This window comes from Mustela putorius, unplaced genomic scaffold (assembly GCF_011764305.1).
Source record: "Mustela putorius furo isolate JIRA1106 unplaced genomic scaffold, ASM1176430v1.1 tig00003898_pilon_pilon_pilon, whole genome shotgun sequence".
Classification (NCBI taxonomy): domain Eukaryota; kingdom Metazoa; phylum Chordata; class Mammalia; order Carnivora; family Mustelidae; genus Mustela; species Mustela putorius.
The window spans coordinates 14,687,199-14,706,956 of record NW_025422047.1 but is presented as its reverse complement, the minus strand read 5'-3'; the positions used below and the strand labels follow the sequence as shown (position 1 = coordinate 14,706,956).

At 38.3% G+C, this 19,758-nt stretch overlaps 1 protein-coding gene across 1 annotated transcript in view; it reads left to right on the top strand.

Moving 5' to 3' along the window:
* FBN1 (fibrillin 1) overlaps positions 1-19,758 on the top strand; it is a 237,175-nt gene that overhangs the window by 134,277 nt on the left and 83,140 nt on the right. The window contains exons 14-23 of the mRNA XM_045067863.1: positions 1,787-1,909; positions 5,275-5,397; positions 6,449-6,601; positions 10,375-10,428; positions 12,322-12,447; positions 14,699-14,824; positions 15,307-15,426; positions 15,640-15,777; positions 16,634-16,684; positions 18,282-18,407. Coding sequence (XP_044923798.1) covers positions 1,787-1,909; positions 5,275-5,397; positions 6,449-6,601; positions 10,375-10,428; positions 12,322-12,447; positions 14,699-14,824; positions 15,307-15,426; positions 15,640-15,777; positions 16,634-16,684; positions 18,282-18,407 — 1,140 coding nt within the window. The remainder of the gene's footprint in view (positions 1-1,786; positions 1,910-5,274; positions 5,398-6,448; positions 6,602-10,374; positions 10,429-12,321; positions 12,448-14,698; positions 14,825-15,306; positions 15,427-15,639; positions 15,778-16,633; positions 16,685-18,281; positions 18,408-19,758) is intronic.

Genomic DNA, 19,758 nt, shown 5'->3' with positions numbered 1-19,758 from the left:
GTCAAACATCCAGTGAAAGGTCAAAGTAACAAATATATTTCACATATTGTTACAGGGGAGACAAGCATACTTTGCAACAATTTTCACAACTTTATATTTCTGTGAGTCAAATCACATTTCAGATATATGAGGAGAGCTTGTCCTTTAAAGATCTCAGGTGATGATGAAACTTCTATAAACATAGATCACTACCTCCTAATTTTATACCATTAGAATTTGTATGTGGTTTTGTTTTTTAAATGGGACACGCCTAATCTCCTGTATTTCTTTTTCAAACTTTTAACTGAACTATAGGTGACATGTGGCATATAATTTTTTTACATTTATAGTCCTTCTGTTTGAAGTGTCTGTCTAGTGAGAAAACATTGCTGAGTACCTGACCATGTAAAATTTGTTTGAGACATTGACAATTGAGAAGCAGCCGTCTTGCCTCTTGAATTAATCACCTCATTTTGAATTGGGCTGTTTCAAACATTTTGTCTTTTTTTCCAGCCATTTTTTTCCTGAATTGAAAATATGACCATTATTGATGAGTTTCCACTTCTTAGACCTTTAGCAAAAAATGAAGAATGCTTCTTATCGTCTTTCCCAACGTCTTTGGGAAAGATCCCAAGAATCTATTCATACGTTAAAAGAATTTCAAAATTTTTCTTAGAAACATTTTTGGCAGAATATTATCAGTGATTCAATTCAAAGACTTAATGCCAGAATTCTCGGTTGGGATAGAATACTGTTTAAAAAAAGGAAAAAAAATCATAAATTACATTGGTCTGACTAAAGCCTGTAAGTGAAAACACACCATGTCTAGAAGAACAAATACCTCCAAGAGAGCTCTTAGTATCAAATAAAATAACGTATTGATGAATTTAAAGAAATAACCCTATGATCGGGGAATCTTAAAGGTTAGCTAACAGGGCTATACTCCATAGCCAAGTCTTGCATTTTAAAAATACAGTTTTTCCTACCCCTATTTAAAATGCTTCAAACTGGGCGCCTGGGTGGCTCAGTGGGTTAAAGCCTCTGCCTTCGGCTCAGGTCATGATCTCAGGGTCCTGGGATCCAGCCTTGCGTTGGGCTCTCTGCTCAGCAGGGAGCCTGCTTTCCTCTCTCTCTCTCTCTCTCTCTCTCTCTCTGCCTACTTGTGATCCATGTCTGTCAAATAAATAAATAAAATCTTTAAAAAAAAATGCTTCAAACTGCAAACTGTCTTCTGGTTTCTACTTTATAAAGAATTAGGACATGGCCCAAGTACATTTTAAGTTCCATCTTTCTTAGTTTTGATTTTTGATTTTATTTTACAGTGCATTGGAAGTAATATCAGTGAAGCAGATATAACCATCTGGCTGTTAACACACTTGTCACTTTGTACACTGCTGTTTTTAAAAACTAGCCCTGGTAGCTTCCACTGAGACAAATTTCATACACACAAACATGTGAGCACATGCAAAATGTGTATATATGATTATCTATGAATTTCATATCTTTACACACACACATATGTGTGAATATATGTATACATGCAGCATATATACAGTATGTCATAAAATAAATTTAGCCATAGTTTGTGTGTACATGTCAAAAATGGAGAACTTAAGAATACATATTTTATATGGCCCTTCTTCTCCTTAAATGCTATAATTTGGAAGACAATTAGCCTTAGACTATTAAAAAAAAAAAGAATAATAAGAAGAAATGTGAAGAAAAAGGATTATATTCATTTAGGTTGGATTCCCCTGTGAGCTTACTCTTCTGGTCATAAGAGAGCATATCTTTTTGTATTTTTCAGATATGGACGAATGCAGCATAAGGAACATGTGCCTTAATGGAATGTGTATCAATGAAGATGGCAGTTTTAAATGTATTTGCAAACCTGGATTTCAGCTGGCATCAGATGGGCGTTACTGCAAAGGTTTGTGCTATAAAACTTGAAGCCATATTCTTCCCCTGCTTTTTTTCCACTCTATATTTCTTAGAGATACCACTTTTCCCTATTGATTCTCTGCATTTAAAGTCCTCCTAGTTTGGTTTAGGAAACCCAACTGGACCTCCTTCTTAAGTCCAGCGATCCAGAGAGCTGTGGCTTATGCTCAAGAGGCTGTTCTGACTTCAGAAAGGGTGTTTGACCTCTTCTAAAGGAGCCTGAAAGACTATGTAGCAAATGAATGAGAAGCTAAATTAACAGTTGGTCCACCAACACGTGAGCATCTTTTTAAAGATGTTTTAAAGAACATCTTCTTCTTTTAAAGAAGCTGAATTCTTCCTCTTCCTTATATTTGGGGAATAATGGTAGGTAGGTCTTTTGATGGCTGTTGTTTGCTACCTCTTACATCTCCACCTGGACAAAATAGTCTAGATGCTTATTGCAGTGATCTCTTCCCCATAATTTCCTCCAGATATCTTAAGATAGAGAAAGTTTTTCGTAGACAATTTATTTAGGCATTATCGAGTCACATAGCATGAGGGGAAATAGAATTAAGCAGAAGAAATTAATTAAGAGCCATTGTTTAGCTTGGTAGCTTTTGAAATAATTGTTCTGCTTCGAGTATTGAAAAAAATATGAAGATATTTATTTGTGCTGTTGAAAATTGGAGTTCCAAGAAGAGTTACTGAGTTAAATTTGTGCTTGTGTCTCTTGCCTTATGTAGTCAGGGATGAGAGATTATTGCCCTTGGGTCCAAGACTTAAGTTGAAACCATACTTCTCAAGGAACTTTGTTTCTAAAACAGGTCCAGGAAATCTGCTAAAATACTGCACTTAAAGCCTTGTGCTCATCATTTCAGATGGGGAAGGGCAGAGTGTTAAACTATTCAGGATTAAGAAAACAGAATAAAGTCCTATGATACCTCTTCCCCAGGTGCCCGTGGTAGACAGTTTCGGTAAAGGTACCATGGAAGAAAGCCTTGTATTAAGTCGTTGGCAAGGCATGCATTTTTCTCTAGGCTTAAAAGAGCTTCTATCCCTTGGTTGTTTACCTACATTCTCCATGACCTTCACATCAGTGGCTCTTAATATTGTGCAAATCTGTCTTCATAGCAAGAGAAAACATTTGAATTTTTAAAAGTTGAACTAAGAAATAAGTTTCTGTACTTTTGAGCCCTGTGCTGGGAGGAGCTTATTGTTTGGAAGACAAGATTAACACAAGAAATATTCTACAACGTAAAACAGAATACAACAAAGTGCCAAATTGTGCAGATTAAGTGCTACCCAAGTAAAAAGAAAGGGGAAGGGAATGATTGCCGGAATATTTGGAATTAGGCTTCCAAACAAAATAACAGAAGGAAGTGTGAAAGCCCCTTTGTGCACAGACCTTTTGCAAGAACACATTCTCCCCTTGCCTATCCACAGGGCATGCCGGGATTACTTTCAGTGCCTATAGGCTGCTGGTGACCTAGGTCACACCATCTCAGCATTGAGTATGACCAATAGATAATACTAATGTAATTATCTCAGATGACATTATGACCTCATAGATGAAACTAGGTTTTGTAACTCTTCACAACGGGTAAAAAAGATGGAATACACACATTAGACTAAGAATAAAGAAAAAAATTTCTTGTGTGCTGAATTTTTTCTTTTCTGCAGCTTTTCTCTTGACATCATTGGTTAAGATTTTCTCTGAGCTCTGAGTACTTAGTTCTGAGACCACAAAGATGTGACTGTTCAAAGCGAATTTAATCCCTACAGTTAACTAATCTGATGACCAGCGTGACCTCCCTGACTACTCACATTGAATCATGCCCTCTAGATCTATGTTGTATCTCTGTCCCCGTTAAAAAGCCTGTGTGTCCCTTTCCAGGCTATAGTTGTCACTGTTTTACTGAGATCTCAAGTTGAACAGAAAGATGACCTGAATTACTGAACCAATGTGAGTTCATGTATTTAAATATAACTGCTGTTTTAAAATATAATCTGTACATGGAATCTTGGACCATCTGAATAGATCTTGTGCCAAGTAACACAAGCTAAGTAAAATCAAGAGGTGTTTCAGTTTCAATTTGCCTTCTTAAGGTCAGAAAAAAAGAAATAGTTACATATACTAGTTATTTATTATAAAAGGAGTTGTTATAAAATGACTTGCTTAAAATAAAATAAAGTAAAAACTTGCTTCTAAGTGTTCTACGTTTTCCAAAACACAATTTTGGTACCATTTCTATTTCTCCATATTAATTTTTTTTTAAAGATTTTATTTATTTATTTGACAGAGAGAGATCACAAGTAGGCAGAGAGGCAGGCAGAGAGAGAGGAGGAAGCAGGCTCCCTGCTGAGCAGAGAGCCCGATGCGGGACTCGATCCCAGAACCCTGAGATCACGACCTGAGCTGAAGGAAGCGGCTTAACCCACTGAGCCACCCAGGCGCCCGCTCCATATTAATTTTTTTAAAGATTATATTTATTTGTTTGACAGAGATCACAAGTAGGCAGAGAGGCAGGCAGAGAGAGAGAGAGAGGAGGAAGCAGGCTCCCACAAGAAATTTTTTTCTAGGCTCGATCCTAGGACCCTGGGATCAGGGTCTGAAGGCAGAGGCTTTAACCCACTGAGCCACCCAGATGAAAAAAATCTTTCTTATTATTAGTATGTGCCCAATAAAGTCTTTTACCAGACCTTCCTAAGTATACACATATGAACTCAAAATATCTGTAATACTTAAGAAAGATATTTCTTTGCTGGGTTCCAATTGCTTCAGTGCTGTTGTTGGCTGGAAATGGTCATCAAAATCTCCTATATTCATTTTCCATTTCTTTTCTATGGTGTTCCATCAGGGTTTCATTTCTCTGTCTCTTAATGCCATTCTAGTCATCTCAGAGAACTAAGGCACGAGTGATACTGGAATGGACACTGGTCTGATTGTGGGATGCCAAATGGAGTCGCTTCCTGGCCAGCTCAAAGTAGCAGTCTGTTATCAAGTTAGGTTTCTAGTTCTGACAGCGCTGTAAGAATCACCACGTGAAATGTTCAACCAGATCCTTTGTCTGTTAGCTGTCACTTTCCTTCTTCCAATTCTGTTTTTGCTTTTGTGATTCTTATTTCGGATAAAAAGACCTCAGGAGAATATGATTGAAATAGCCTTTTCTGTGGTTAAAAAAAAAAAACATGTAATTTATGTCAATTTTTGCTACCCTTTTCTCAAAGAACAATGAAATGCATCTCACTGAGCTTTTATGGCTGGTGCTGCATATTCTTTTCATCTTCCCCATTTTCAGGTGTAAAAGAACGGCAAACATGGTTTCATATAAATGTCACTCCATTTTTAATAAGTACTTTTCCCCACCACAGATATTAATGAGTGTGAAACACCTGGGATCTGCATGAATGGGCGCTGTGTCAACACTGATGGCTCCTACAGATGTGAATGCTTTCCTGGACTGGCCGTTGGTCTGGATGGACGTGTGTGTGTTGGTAAGATAAAGCCATAACTAGACATGTGCTAGAGATGCCCCCTCCGTCGACCCATAAACCCCACCAATAACCAATGCACTCTACTGTAACAGGCAGGACAGAATAGTTGTGGGGGAACAAACCAACGAGATCAGTTCTCTCCTTACATGAATTGGATATTAATCTAAGAAAGAAAGATGAGCTGAGATAAATGAAGACCAGGGGAATCCTTACCTCTTCTGCCCCCTTTACTTTTCTAATCATGTAGATGTCCTCAATTTTCTCCAAGTCTCCTTTGTTCGTAATGGTCTTTGAAATTGGCCCATGTATGCTCATCATCTCATAGTGAACATTTTCAATAGGGAATTAAATGTCCAAAGGGAAGTATAGAATGCAAAGGAGGATATGGATGATGAAGAACCTTATGTAATATTTTCATGTGGCTTTATAAGAAGTTTGAAATTTGTTGAGAAATGGATATTAATTTTATCTAAATTATTTTCAAGAAAGGTAGTCAATAAACCTTTGAGCTGGGCATAGTTGGAGACCCACTCCCTGGTGGTAAAGATAACACTAGTTGGTAGACCAATGTCTACAGACCTGTACAGTGAATGTTTTAGAGATTAAACTTCCTCCTTTTTCAAAGTACATCGAATTTAAATGGCATGTTTATTTTGAGGTAGGCCACACTGCTTAAGAAAGATCTTCTTTATCATAGGGTACTATCCATTACCACTCACCCGTTATTCAGTTAACTTGTATTAAGTGCCTGCTCTATACAGGTCTGGGGAAGACAAAAATGAATGAGACAGAATCTCAGCTCTTAAGAATCTCACAGTTGGATAAACCATGCTAGTCTAGAAAACGGAAAGGCTCTGGCAATTGTTTCCAGTTCCTGGAAGCTGAATGCAGTTTGTTTACTTGTCTTTTTCTGTTGAAATCTAAGGCCAGAGGCATCTTCTGTGAATTAGAACAGGGATAGGGGCTAAATAAAGCCAGCTTCAACTTTGACCTGGGGAGTTCCCCTCTGTTTGAAGTGATGGTGTGATGACAGATGCATCTTCTCGTTCAGACACACACATGCGGAGCACATGCTATGGTGGATACAAGAGAGGCCAGTGTGTCAAACCCTTGTTTGGTGCTGTTACTAAATCTGAATGCTGTTGTGCCAACACTGAATATGCATTTGGGGAACCTTGCCAGCCATGTCCTGCACAGAATTCAGGTATGTGGTGCCAGGGGAATGCCCTCACACTGCCAGCCTCTTGCCTCCATCTGCAGTCTTTGCACTTAGGGATGATGATCTGCTCTCTGGATACCTTCTATGCCTGCCTGGGGTCTTGGCAGGGCTACTCAGGGTCTGATCATGCATTCCTCACCCAATTGCAATGGTCATTGGGAATCGGCAGCACATTTGGGAACCCCCATCCCAACTTCTCCACCTTAATAATACTCATGCTGTCTGGAGTTCATGCAACTTGCCTTGTTCTCTAAAGTAGTCACAGTGTTTGCATTTTGAAGGAACTATTATAAAAGCAGAATTTACAGAGTGTAAAAATAAATAATTTTCAGATTACCTATTTCCAGCTTTTTTTCCAAAAGGCCATGTGTGAATTTTGTTCAAATCCCTCATGTTGACTGAGGTGCGCTTCTCCTAAATGATTTTATTCGACCTTGGGGGAAAAGTATTTTTCTCAATTTGAAGTGACATGGCATAATGGAAAGAAAACTAGTGGGTGAGTCAGAATTCTTCCAGGCCACCGGCAGGCAAAGTACTTAACTGGGGGGTTCAGTTCATTGTAAGATTTTGTTTATTTAGGAATTTTGCTCACCTGCTTTCAAAAGGATTTGAGGTAGCTTATAATAGTAAACAGTTATAAAAGAGAATAATATGGAAACGGAATCCTTAGTTTTCTCATCTACAAAATGAATCATCTTAGATAACCCAGAACATCCTCTCCAGCTGTGAATTATTTCTATATGTAAGGCAAAAAGTAATTATTTGAAACTAAAGCAATAAACTGTCAGCATTTGGAAACTTGGCAGTTTCTTTCAGTGTTCTAAAAGAAAGTTAGATCTAATATTGAAAACATGTAGTTCTGATTGGTTTGATTGATGTCTCAGATCTAGTTAGTCCATTTCCAGTCTAGATACAATCCATTAAAGATTAACTCACAATTTTTAAACATTTGTTATTTTAAAAGCGATAATGTTTGAAATTAGAGAGTTAGAAATTAAAATATGAGAAGTTAGAGAAAGTTAAAGGGAAGACTTTAAAAGAAATGAGGGATGCAGGTTAAAGAAGAAAGTTTTATTATGGCTGATTACTTTAAAAATTACTATTATTTTAAATTTAATTTCTTTTCAGTGTAACAGAATTCATTGTTTATACACCACACCCAGTGCTCCATTAAATACGTGCCCTCCATAGTACCCATCACGAGGCTCCCCCAATCTCCCACCCCCCGCCCCTTCAAAACCCTCAGATTGTTTTTCAGAGTCCATAGTGTCTCATGGTTCATCTCCCCCTCCAATTTCCCTTTTATATATAATCACCAATCAGTTCAACTTATGCTCACAACAATACTTCAATTATATAGCATCTAATATAATCCTAGGCAGCAAAGATGCCTCCATGTTACTTTATAGCTGTATATTATCAATACTGTCCTTTTGTATGTTACTTTAAGTTTTAAAAGTACTTTTCTTACATACTTTGAATTTACCAGATGTTGAAATATCATGAAAATTGGTTCACAAGAGTGGAAGTGATTTGTTTACATCTTCAGTAAGTGGACGAACCAAAAGTTAGAATCTAAGATCCTTGGTGCATACAAGTCTTTGTTTTTACATTTTCCTCTGGACCAAGTACATCTCCAAAGAATTCTTCCGATACCTCAGAAAATGAAGGAATCTTACAAAAGGATGACTTACAAGAGACCAGATTTCTATAAGCAATAAAGCTGAAAGGGGGTTAAATTTGAAGCTCAGCTCTACTAGCCTCTTTTCTGTATTTGAATGCACTTGCACAGAAGAGGTACACCTGTGGACGTGCTTTCATTCAGTTTGGTTTCTCCTCCTCTTTGGTAGACGAAAATGCCAGATCATGAAGGATCTAAGTGTAGAGTATCACTTGTTTCAGGAGACAGGGAATATTTTAAGAGGTACTGAAAATATACAGAACATTCCTTCTTTAGTCAACTTAATGAGAAACTCCAACCCCATCACATCTAAAGTCTGTCTTTGTGCTCTGGAAGGAAGCGAAGTGAGTATCTATGAAGATCTTTCTCCCCGGCAGCTGAATATTTACTCCTTGCAAGAATCAGTCAGTTAAACCCACTGAAGTGTAAGTGTTAGGGATTTTCTCGTATGTCCCCATACCAGTGTTTCTGTGGCATAACACTGAATTAGCTCAGCAGTACCTACCATTTATTAAATGCATGAGCTGTGTGAGGAACTGTGTTGAGCACTTTCTATGTTCTCTTGTGGAATCCACAGAACTGTCATGTGAACTGAGTATCCTTGTCTCCAGTTTACAGAGGGGAAACTACCAGAGGGAAAGGGCTTGCTCCCAATAACATTGTCATCGGCATTCAACCCAACAATGAGAGCTGATAAGCAGAAGAGAGTCTAGGACCAGATTCTACCCAAATGGAAAAGAGCAGTGACAGTAATTTCCTTCCACTCAGGCCAGGCATCAACTCATTTAGCACTGACTGTAAAACTGCTTTTTGCAAAACTGGCATATTTTTTTTCTCTATTTTGTTACTTACAGTATTTCAGAAGTGTTTTACTTAATTGCTGGTGTGAGAGAATAATGACAATGCATTTCTTTTGGCTTCTAATCCTAGGCTTTCGTACACGCGAAGGCAGCCCCTTTCCCAATTGTTCTTTTTTTTGGTCCCATTTAGCAGGATTTAAAAATTAAGGAATTTCACCACTTTTCTCAAATTTACATTTGCACAAAGGCAGAGGGAGGAATTCAACCTTCCTTTTTTTTTTTTTTTTTTAAATCAGTGTAATTCCTTTGCCTCCACTGTCACCAGGAATACAATTTTCTAGCATGCAGAAGTATAAGAGCTATTCGCTTCCACAGTGAGGTGTGGTTGGCCTTGGTAAAAAGGCCTATCCCAATATCCAGTTCCCGTGCCACTTAAGCACAAATGATTTGCATTTGACCATGGGACTCCCTCGTTGCAGGAAACTGTGGGCAACTAAGAGGACACTTGAGTTTGTTTTCCTTGGATAAAGTGTGATTCCAGTTAGTTCTCCATTTTCATCATTCACTCTTACGTTCATCTAAATCTTGTTGAAATTGTATGTGAAACATTACATCAGTTTTAGGAAATAGAAATCTGATTGGGAACATATTCTGTAAATCTCAATTTCTTAGTAAGATCTCAGTTTTAACATTATACAATACTTTGCCTATGGATTTTTCATATAGAATGAATCTAGTATCCCGATGAAAATGAACTTTAAAAATCCACTTAAATGCAAGAGCAGATACTTTTGTTTTTCTTCTGAGTGGAGGCTAGAGAATTTTCAGAGAGAAATGAGAAAATGTTAAGAACTTGATTGTATTAAATGAAAAGAAAAACAGTTCACACTAAGAAACAAAATTATTCCCAAGACGGTGGGAGAAAGTTTTATTAACAGTTAAGAAACCACATTTTAACAGGCACATTTCTCTGTAAGTGTAAAGTGTTCCCTGCTGAATAAAATCAAATTAGAAGAAAAACACCTTTTCCGAAACCGCTTTGCACAAGGAATCGCTATAACTTGCCTGTGCCCTTCCAAGTCATTTTCCACAGTGATGCAAGCCTTTAAAATGGGAGCGAGGTGTACTAGGGACTCCCTGGGGAGATGCCTCCTTTTCTGTTACCACTTTATTTTGGTTCCACTCACTTAGGAGGAAACGATGTGTGCAAAGCCAAGTAGAGGATTGACCTGTTCGGCAAAACAGGGAATCATTGACTATCTGTTCATTTCTTGCAGCGGAGTATCAGGCGCTCTGCAGCAGTGGACCAGGAATGACGTCCGCAGGCAGTGGTAAGCACTTGTTTGAAAGTCACTTCCTTCAGCATGTGCAGAAATTGCACTGCTAGGCCTTCCTGTGGGTTTCCTGTGGGTTTCCACCAGACTGAGGAGGTCTGATCCCTTCTCTGGCCATGACTGCATGTGTACCTGGGACCCCTAGGAACCCCCAGGAGCAGAGCAGCTATGGCCCACTGCATCCTGGGATTGCTGGGTTTGGGTGTGAGGCTTGGTACTGAAGGTGTGGGCTCTCTCCCAAAGGTGCTCAATGGAGGGATACAGTGACTGTAGTCTCTCATTCATGAGAAGAGGCAGTCTGGTCCTCATCTGGCTCTTCCACGATCAAGTACAGTTCAGGGTTACTGAATTGTTATCCATTCACATGTTGAATGATTTATTGACTGTCGAGTGTTCAGTCAAGATAAGATGATACAGGGAGCTAGCTCTCTTATATTTTGTAGCAAGCAGTGATAGCAATTAACTGAGTTGGAAGAGAACGAAATATTTAAGTGTAGGGCTTAGTGCTAGAGAAATATCAGGACCATAAAAGGATTAAAGTTAAAAGGGAGAATTGGAACAAGGGTAAAAATAACTGACAGGAAAGATGAAGGGATTTTTTTATAAATAAAAAACTACATGATTTGATTACAGGACAGTTCTGTAAAAAAAAAAAAAAAAGCAGATGAAATTGATTGTCACTTCATTCTCATGATGAAGTTCATCATTGTGTGTGGATGAAGGTGAAGAGTAGACATTTGGAGGTTAATTTATAACAAATAGTTAGTGGAGAATAAATAAAGTTGTAATAGGAACCCAGAGAAGGAAAAACATATCAACACTGACTTATAGAAGATTTAAGACCAGCCATTCACTGATTGCCATTTTACATCACCCTTGACTATAGAACTGTCCTCAATCTGTGGGCACACAGAAGAGAGAGGACCCAGCCTCCTCTGGGCTGGGCAGCAGAGGATTTTCCAGACCAGGTGGTGTTTGAATGGGCTTTGGACCAATGAATAGACCTAGCTTCAGACATTCGCAACACAGAGCAGAAGAGCATGTTGATAGAAGAATGAGAAATTTAAAATAAGTAGTCAATTTAAAGTAAAGTAAATAAAGTGAAATAATGAGAAATTCAAAATAAGTAAAATTAAATAGAAATTTTAAGTAAATTTAAAGTTCATATTTTAGTTTAATCTTGAAGATATTTTTGAAACTACAAAAGTTTGAACCATGAGAATGACACAGTCATTCTGTTTTTAAGCTAACTCTGATGGCACTGTGGAAGGTACACCGATGAGGGAGGGGCTGGTGGCAGGGAGACCAGTTGTAGGGACTGGGGCTCCGTGGTGATCCACTTTCCCATCTTGATATCCGAGGCAGAAGACCAGGGGTTCTCCTTCAGCCTGGTTAAGGATTGGTAATCTTGTAGTTCCAACTCAAATGCCAAATTCTTCTCAAGGACTGATGGAAAGATTTGAGTCAGAACATCTTTTTTTTTTTTTTTTAATTGTGTTATGTTAGTCACCATACAATACATCATTAGTTTTTGATGTAGTGTTCCAAGATTCATTGTTTACGTGTAATACCCGGTGGGGCATACAATCTGTGCCCTCCTTAATACCCATCACCTTGCTAACTCATCCCCCTCCCCTCTAAAACCCCTCTAAAACTCTAAAAAAAACTGAATGTCTCAGTTTTTTTTTTCTCGGAGTTCACAGTCTCTCATGGCTTGTCTCTCCCTCTTGTAGTAAGAAACAGTGATCAAGCTTTCTCATCTAAGTGAATCTTTGTATTTATGAGGTCCTAAAGTTTTTACATTTCCTATAATGTTTTTTTTTTTTTGATAATTCTTTGACCTTTCCTTTAGAATGTTACTGATACTGAACTTTTTTTCTTGTGGTGCAGATATAAATGAATGTGCATTAGATCCAGACATCTGTCCAAATGGAATTTGTGAAAATCTCCGTGGGACCTACAAATGCATATGCAATTCAGGATATGAAGTGGATTCATCTGGGAAAAACTGTGTTGGTAAGAAGTCTCACCTGTTTCCTAAGACATCTCATGCATCATGTATTCTTTCTTTGTTGCTTATGGGAAACTGCTTTTGCATAGCCTAAAGGACTGGGCAAATGCACAGCCTTCCCTTTGGATGTTAGCATGGCACATACATGTCTTAATTAACTAAAAGTTACATACCTGAATCCTGATCATTTATAAGTAGTCAAGTGTCATGTTCACTCCAAAAGAGAGAGGCTCCTCCTTAGATGTATGAAACACGGATTGTGAACTGCTCTCATAGGTCTACAAAGGCATCCCTACTTTTACCGAGAGAAGCAACTCTTCTCCCTACCACTTATTAGATTTCACCAAAGAAAACCCAGCTTATTTTCAGTAAGAACTGCTCTCTGTTAAGTTTAGCAAACACTGTATTTTTTTTTTAAGATTTTGTTTATTTATTTGAGAGACAGAGCATGAGTGAGAGCAAGCGTGAGTAGGAAAGGGGTCGCAGAGGGAGAGGGCAAAGCAGGCTCCCTGCTGAATGGCAATCCCTAAGACCAAGAAGCAGGGCTTTGTCCCAGGGTCCTGGGATCATGATCTGAGCCAAAGGCAGACTCTTAACCAGGTTAAGAGACTCTTAACCAGACTCTTAACCAGGTTAAGAGACTCTTAACCAGACTCTTAACCAGGTTAACCCAGGTGCCCCAAGCAAACACCATATAATATTTGATACTTGAACAAACCTTAATGAAACTACCAGCAAGTAGCTAAAAAAAAAAAAAACTTTGGTAATAAAATTGTCAACATGGGCACCATTTTTTTTTTTCAACTTTCTCCAGTTGCCTAGACTAGTATTTTCTGAAATGTACTGGCCATTCAATAGTGCAGTAACATACTGACTTCTGAGAAATGAATTCTTCCTCTCTCACACTCTTAATTTTAAGGCTTCGTTTTGGGGAGTACAGTTGTGATTTAACTACACATGGTATTTTCAAACTACATTAAACTCAAAACAAGTTTTACTGTTTCATTTTTCTGCGAGTGCCTCTTCTCTTCGGCAAAAATCATCATTTATCTGAACAGGCCCAGAGAGACACAAAGATGTTTTAGCTTTGACCCAAAATCACCCCCATTTGAAGCAAAAGGGAGAGTTTGGGGAGGCAAGAGGGATTCTTTCTTTAGTGCATTAGTGCATACTCCAAAGTGGGAATAATTATCACCAAGTCAGAAGAATGTTCAATTCCAGATTATGTTTAGAGATAGGAAGTGAACAATCAAAGATCCACCACAGCCATAGCACTCCAGGGAGTGGCTATTTTTTATATTAATCATCAATTCCTCACTTTAAGGTTCCAGATCCTTCTGACATCATCAAAGTTCAAAGACTGCAATAGCGACTCTTTTGGAAAGCGTTAGCATTCCCTGTGTCATTTCCTCATACAGTAACATAATTGTATACTTAATTTTCCATATTTTTAGTACTTTATAAGGATATTTATAATTAAGTATGTTTACTACTGTGAGCCTAAGCAGCTCTCCAGTGCTGAATCTGTGTACCCTTTATCTTATGGCTGCTGGATTGTCAAATAACGATCTAAGCGGCATTTTGCAATTTGTAAGAAATTCCTCGTGGACGTATAGCCTCTTCTGTGGGTTATGTGCTGTCGTTTAACCCAACTGTATATAACATTTCCTGAATTACCTAAGTAACACATCCCAAAACTTAGATTTTGCCACAGACCTATTATTCACCTGAAAGTAAGGAGTTTTTCTGAGCTCTCTGAATCTCAAGTCTGAAATTCCTCGTGAGAATTATAAACTCTACAGATTGCTTCATACTCTATAAACACAACCAGCCATTGCAGTTATTCTAAAGAAGAAATACCCAGGCTGGAACTAACACATGTTAAAGATGGGCCATACTTTATAAATATTTATTTAGTTCCTTAAATCAATAGGATTAGTTCTTTTAATTCTGGCAACAATGAACAGTTAGATAGATTAATGATTCCCAGCAAATCCAGGTTTCTTCCTGTTCGAGAAAGTGAATTGCATAGTAATTGGTGACTTCAGACTTTGCAGACACCGAGTAAAAATAATCAGATGAAACCCCTATTTTCCTTAAGTTAGGTAATTTAGGCAAAAGTCAATGGTAGATGAGTTTTGCCTGTTTTCTTGAGTTAATCATATCATATGACCTTTAAAAATTAACCTGAAAAGGCAGAGAAATTGCGTGCAAAGAGGGAGCTCCTCTAAAAGTTCCTGTTTGTTGGTTTTCCAGATATTAATGAATGTGTCTTGAACAGTCTACTTTGTGACAATGGACAATGTAGAAACACTCCAGGAAGTTTTGTCTGTACTTGCCCCAAGGGATTTATCTACAAACCTGACCTAAAAACCTGTGAAGGTAAACTGTGTTTTTCTTCTTATATTATGTACTTTACTTTTGATATGCCGCTGAAAAACTATGAGAATAAGTTAGAGTTACTACTCTTTTAGACAAGTATGTCATTGTAATTGAGATGCTGTGGTCCTAAATGACCCTTCCATGCACTCTGGAAGCTACTGATGGTACTTAGCTACAGTTGACATTCTATTTGCCATGGTGTAAAAAATGGAGAAAACAGCACATGGTTAGTAATTCAGAGACCACACTTCATGTTTGCTCCAGACTTTCTGAATAAAACGATTCAGCCAGATGCCAGATTCTGTGCTATAGAGATATGCTCAATTATTATTTTTACATTCCATTTGGCCTAGAAAAAATCTATCTGGGCCAGATTTACTCTCTAATAAAGAATATGTGGTAGCAATTGAGGCCAGGGTTTAAATATTCTTTCATGCCCAAGACTAGGTTGTAGCAGTAATGTGCACCTGTTTTTGTTTCAGACATTGATGAATGTGAATCAAGTCCTTGCATTAATGGTGTCTGCAAGAACAGCCCGGGTTCTTTTATTTGTGAATGTTCTTCTGAAAGTACTCTGGATCCAACAAAAACCATCTGCATAGGTATTTATCCTGCTAACCAGGACTGTGTTTAATGTCCACTTTTAATGCAAAAGAGTTTATTGCAAAATAGTATAAGTATGGATGAACAAAATTTTAAATGACCATTATCAGTTGCTTCATGTGTCATTCTTGCTGTAATCCCAATGCACGTTTGAACTTTTGATAAAGATTCTATTACGCATGTATTAAACATCGTTTCCTGCCTCCCTGCAGAAACCATCAAGGGCACTTGCTGGCAGACTGTCATCGATGGGCGGTGTGAGATCAACATCAATGGAGCCACCTTAAAGTCTGAGTGCTGTTCCTCCCTCGGTGCTGCCTGGGGGAGCCCGTGCACCCTCTGCCAAGTCGGTAAGAGAGACAGGCTCTGTGGCTCTTGGGCCCCTCCCATTGGTCCCTTTGCTTAGAAAGATGAAACCCAGTACTTTGTTTATTTAGGTTCACCTAGGAATTCTAGATTTAATTCTGATGGCTTCATTGAAACGTATTGCTGAATAGGAAACTAAGGGAAGTATCAAGGACAGTAATTTCATGTGATTTGGCATCTGGGTTATTGTTTTCTACCACCACACTGTAATGTGGTTACCCTGGTGTGGTTTTCCTAGATCAGCAACTCCTATGGGCTCCCTTGGATCCTCATGATTCGGAGTCCTGAGCTCTTTACAGGCACAGATTCTCTTCCCCAAAAAATGGATTGATGTAAAGAAGCCACTTAACTTCTAAATCTGTTGCAAAGCTGAGGTTTGAGAACCTTGCTGATGATTTTGTTAATTCAGTATTTGGGTATATGGATATGTAATCTGAATGCTACAGGGCTGGTGATCTTCAGATTCTAGACTTTCTTTTCCATGTTCATGTTCTAGGAATCATATAATGTGATTCCAATCTTAGAGCTGATAGTAAAAGAGAGATCTAGCCAATTTCCTTCTTAGTCATCACCTTAGCATAATCTTTACGGTACCTTTGGGTTTTTCAGGACTTCTCAGAGCTTAATTCAAGGAACATTTCATTCTTCTTCTTCTTCTTCTTCTATGCAATCGCAGAAACACCTTGTCATCTTAGACTTATTGATAGCCACAGAATCTAATTCCTGTCCAGGTCCTCTTTTGTGTTTTTTACACTATTTCATAAAGTCTAGATATTGTTATCTCAAATTTTTTTCTGTTTATTTATTTATTTATTTATTTTTTTTTTTGCTTTTTTACAGATCCCATATGTGGCAAAGGCTATTCAAGAATTAAAGGAACCCAGTGTGAAGGTATTTCTGTGTATTTATAACCCATAAATTTTGGTGTGCTTGAAGAGTGCTTGTGTGAACTTGGATTGGATAAAGTTGTCATGTAACTTCCCAATGAGAAATATGCAGCAAAGAGGAAAATAATGAGAACTGCAGAACATAACAAATGTTAATTTCACAAGCATATATATGCTGTTGCCAGTGTTGGATCACTATGGCCACAGGGCAGGGTGACTGAAGCTGGTTAGGCTGACCATGGTTTCAAGCAACTGCACTTTCAAAATACTATCATCAGGAAGAGGAAAATGGAAGTTTTCGATGAGACTATAAAATTTGCATTTTTTTTCATTTGCCCTGGCTTTTGTTTGTTTGTTTCATGTCATGGAGGATTCAGAAGGATGTACTCCATTGTCTCATTTTTTAAAAGTCTACATGGATTCTCTCCAGTTTGTTGTGATTCTTTCTCACGGAGTCCCAGATAGACGTAGGTCAGGGTGACTAACACAACCTGACATGACACAGCAGCTGAAAAATTTTAAAAACAGCAATTAGTCCCATATGTGGAATGAAATGAAGTTTTTTCTTCCCTGCTAAAATAAAGAAGAATGCTACAACCCCCACCCAAGGTCTTTCTTTCCAAATGATGACTGAATCCTTTGGCCTTTCTCTGGTCCAGACCCACTGTTAATGACTTATCTGACCTTAGCAGCACATTTTGGTGTAAAAATGGCCCAAACGAAAAACCCAAAAAGGTAAATTTCCCCCTCCCCACTTATATCTCTCGGAAAGAGAGATTTCAAATATTTTTTTCCAACATCCCTGGCTTAGAAAGTTATTTTTTCCAAATAGAGACACAGTATGCTCATGTTCCCCTTCTTTTGGCATTGGCAACTGGCTTTCTTTAAATTAACTTGATGAGGAATATTTTTCCAAATTAAGTGCAGGGAACATACTATTTCTTATTAAACAAACTGGGAAGGACAGGTATATTTGAGAGTGAGTGAGTGAATAATAAATGAATGAACGCGAGCATCTTTGGACTCTCCCTTACTCAAGCTGGGACCACCAAGGCTTTGACAAACAGTCTAAGACTGTTGCTGAGGTGGAACTAGTTATATGCTTTCTGGGGACATCTCAGCATTTTTCAGAAGACACAGTTTCAACTGGCCCCAGCTATTTCTCAGTAGGAATTTTTTTTTTTCGTCAAGCTGTTTCTTCTTTGCTAGTTTGAAAGGCCAGGTTTCTGTTATTTGCAGACATCTGATCTCATAAAGCTAACTCTGTGGCTTCTAGTAGCCCTACCTGAGATGTCCATAGCACCCAGAGCTGTCCCCAAGAACTCATACCAATTCCCAGTCTCTATAATTCAAAAATTACTCCTTAGGACCTATGGAGAAACTCATAAAGAGAAACTTTGGGAAAAGGGGGACTCAATCTGCTTGATGTTCAGAGTTCCCAGAAATGCTACATGAACTATTTGGAAGCAAATTATTTTTACAAAATTACTTGGTTCAAAATGGCCTTTTCTGTTGTGAGAATAATTGTGACTCCAGAAATGAAATAAAGTAGAATGATGTTATACAAATATTTTAACTTCATGGGTTTTTTTTCTTCATAGATATAAATGAGTGTGAAGTATTCCCAGGAGTATGCAAAAATGGCTTATGCGTTAACTCTAAGGGATCATTTAAATGTCAGTGTCCCAGTGGGATGACTTTGGATGCCACAGGGAGGATCTGCCTAGGTAAATCCTGTGCTCATTGCTTTTTTAATTGTTGTTTCTTAAGGGCTATTAAAAGCTCAGTAAGATAAAGCTGAATATTTGGTTCCAAGTACAGTTATACATATCTCAAATTCAGCATTTCCATTAGGATACATAGTAGTTTCCTTGACAAATAGCCTTCCTCACTCAAGTTCTTCCTTTATTCTTTATAAAAAAGAGTAGAGAACGTGTTAGTGAAGAGAAACTTCAGTTCTTTATTGATGTGTAACTATCCCTTAAGTCATTACCATCACAGTCATTATTCCAGAACTCTTAAATCTGCCCCCATATGCCACCAACTATAGGATACAAGGTGAATGGTGGGGAGAACAATTTTGCTTGATTAGAAACTGTAGCCCATGCTTGCTAGGCATGTCCTGCCAGTGGCCAGATGGACAGGTCCTTGCCCAAAACCCTAGTGGGTGTGAGTGGGGAGAGTTGCATTCTTGAATGGTGAGCCTAAAGGAGCCCAGAGCCACTGTCACTTCTAATCATGGTGGGATTCTCTCCATGCCATCTGCGAGAGCCCAAGTGGCCTTGATATGGAAGACACTGGACCCTGAGTTCTCAGAAAGCTGCCCTGTGGGCTCTTACGGGCAGCAGGTTGGAGATCCCATCTGGCAGATGTGTTCTGACCCTACTTCTGTAGCTTCTGACTGCTGGGACTACGTCTCTTGGATCACTTGTTTCTGAGTCCATGGCTCTGAAAATGATGCTCAGGTACACTGTATATCTGGAACCGTATTCCTCTGAAGATTATTCTTAGTGAAGGACCACTGCAGGTGGTTAAAACAGTAGTAGGAGGTTAAGAGATTTGGATCATTTATGAATTAGAACTAACAAAACCTGAAATACAGAACTTAAAGGTGTATAATGTAAGCAATATGGAGTAGAGAAGCTGGAATCCGGAGGGCAGAGTCTTTTTGTAATGATGGTTGTCAGTTAATCTCATTTTGAGTCTGCTTTCTTGGTTTAGGAGGAATCAGCATTTAATGAGAACCTTCTTCTAGGTTTTTCAGTTGAAAGAAGCTTCAGTATTTAATTTAGAAATCATTTGAAAAGTATCCATGCATCTTGTTAGAGGCAACCTGAATGTAAAGTTGCCCAGAAGGCTTTAGAGGCTTTCTAACATTAAAGGAAGTTCAGGCATGTAGGTGAATGTATAATGACCACATTGGGAAAGGAGAGAGAAAGGGAAGATAATGCCTTAGGTTTTAATTACACTTTATGGTTTCCAGACACTGATCTTTTTTTTTTAAAAGATTTTATTTATTTATTACAGAAAGAGAAAGAGAGAGAGAGAGAGCATGAGAGGGGTGAGGGTCAGGGTGAG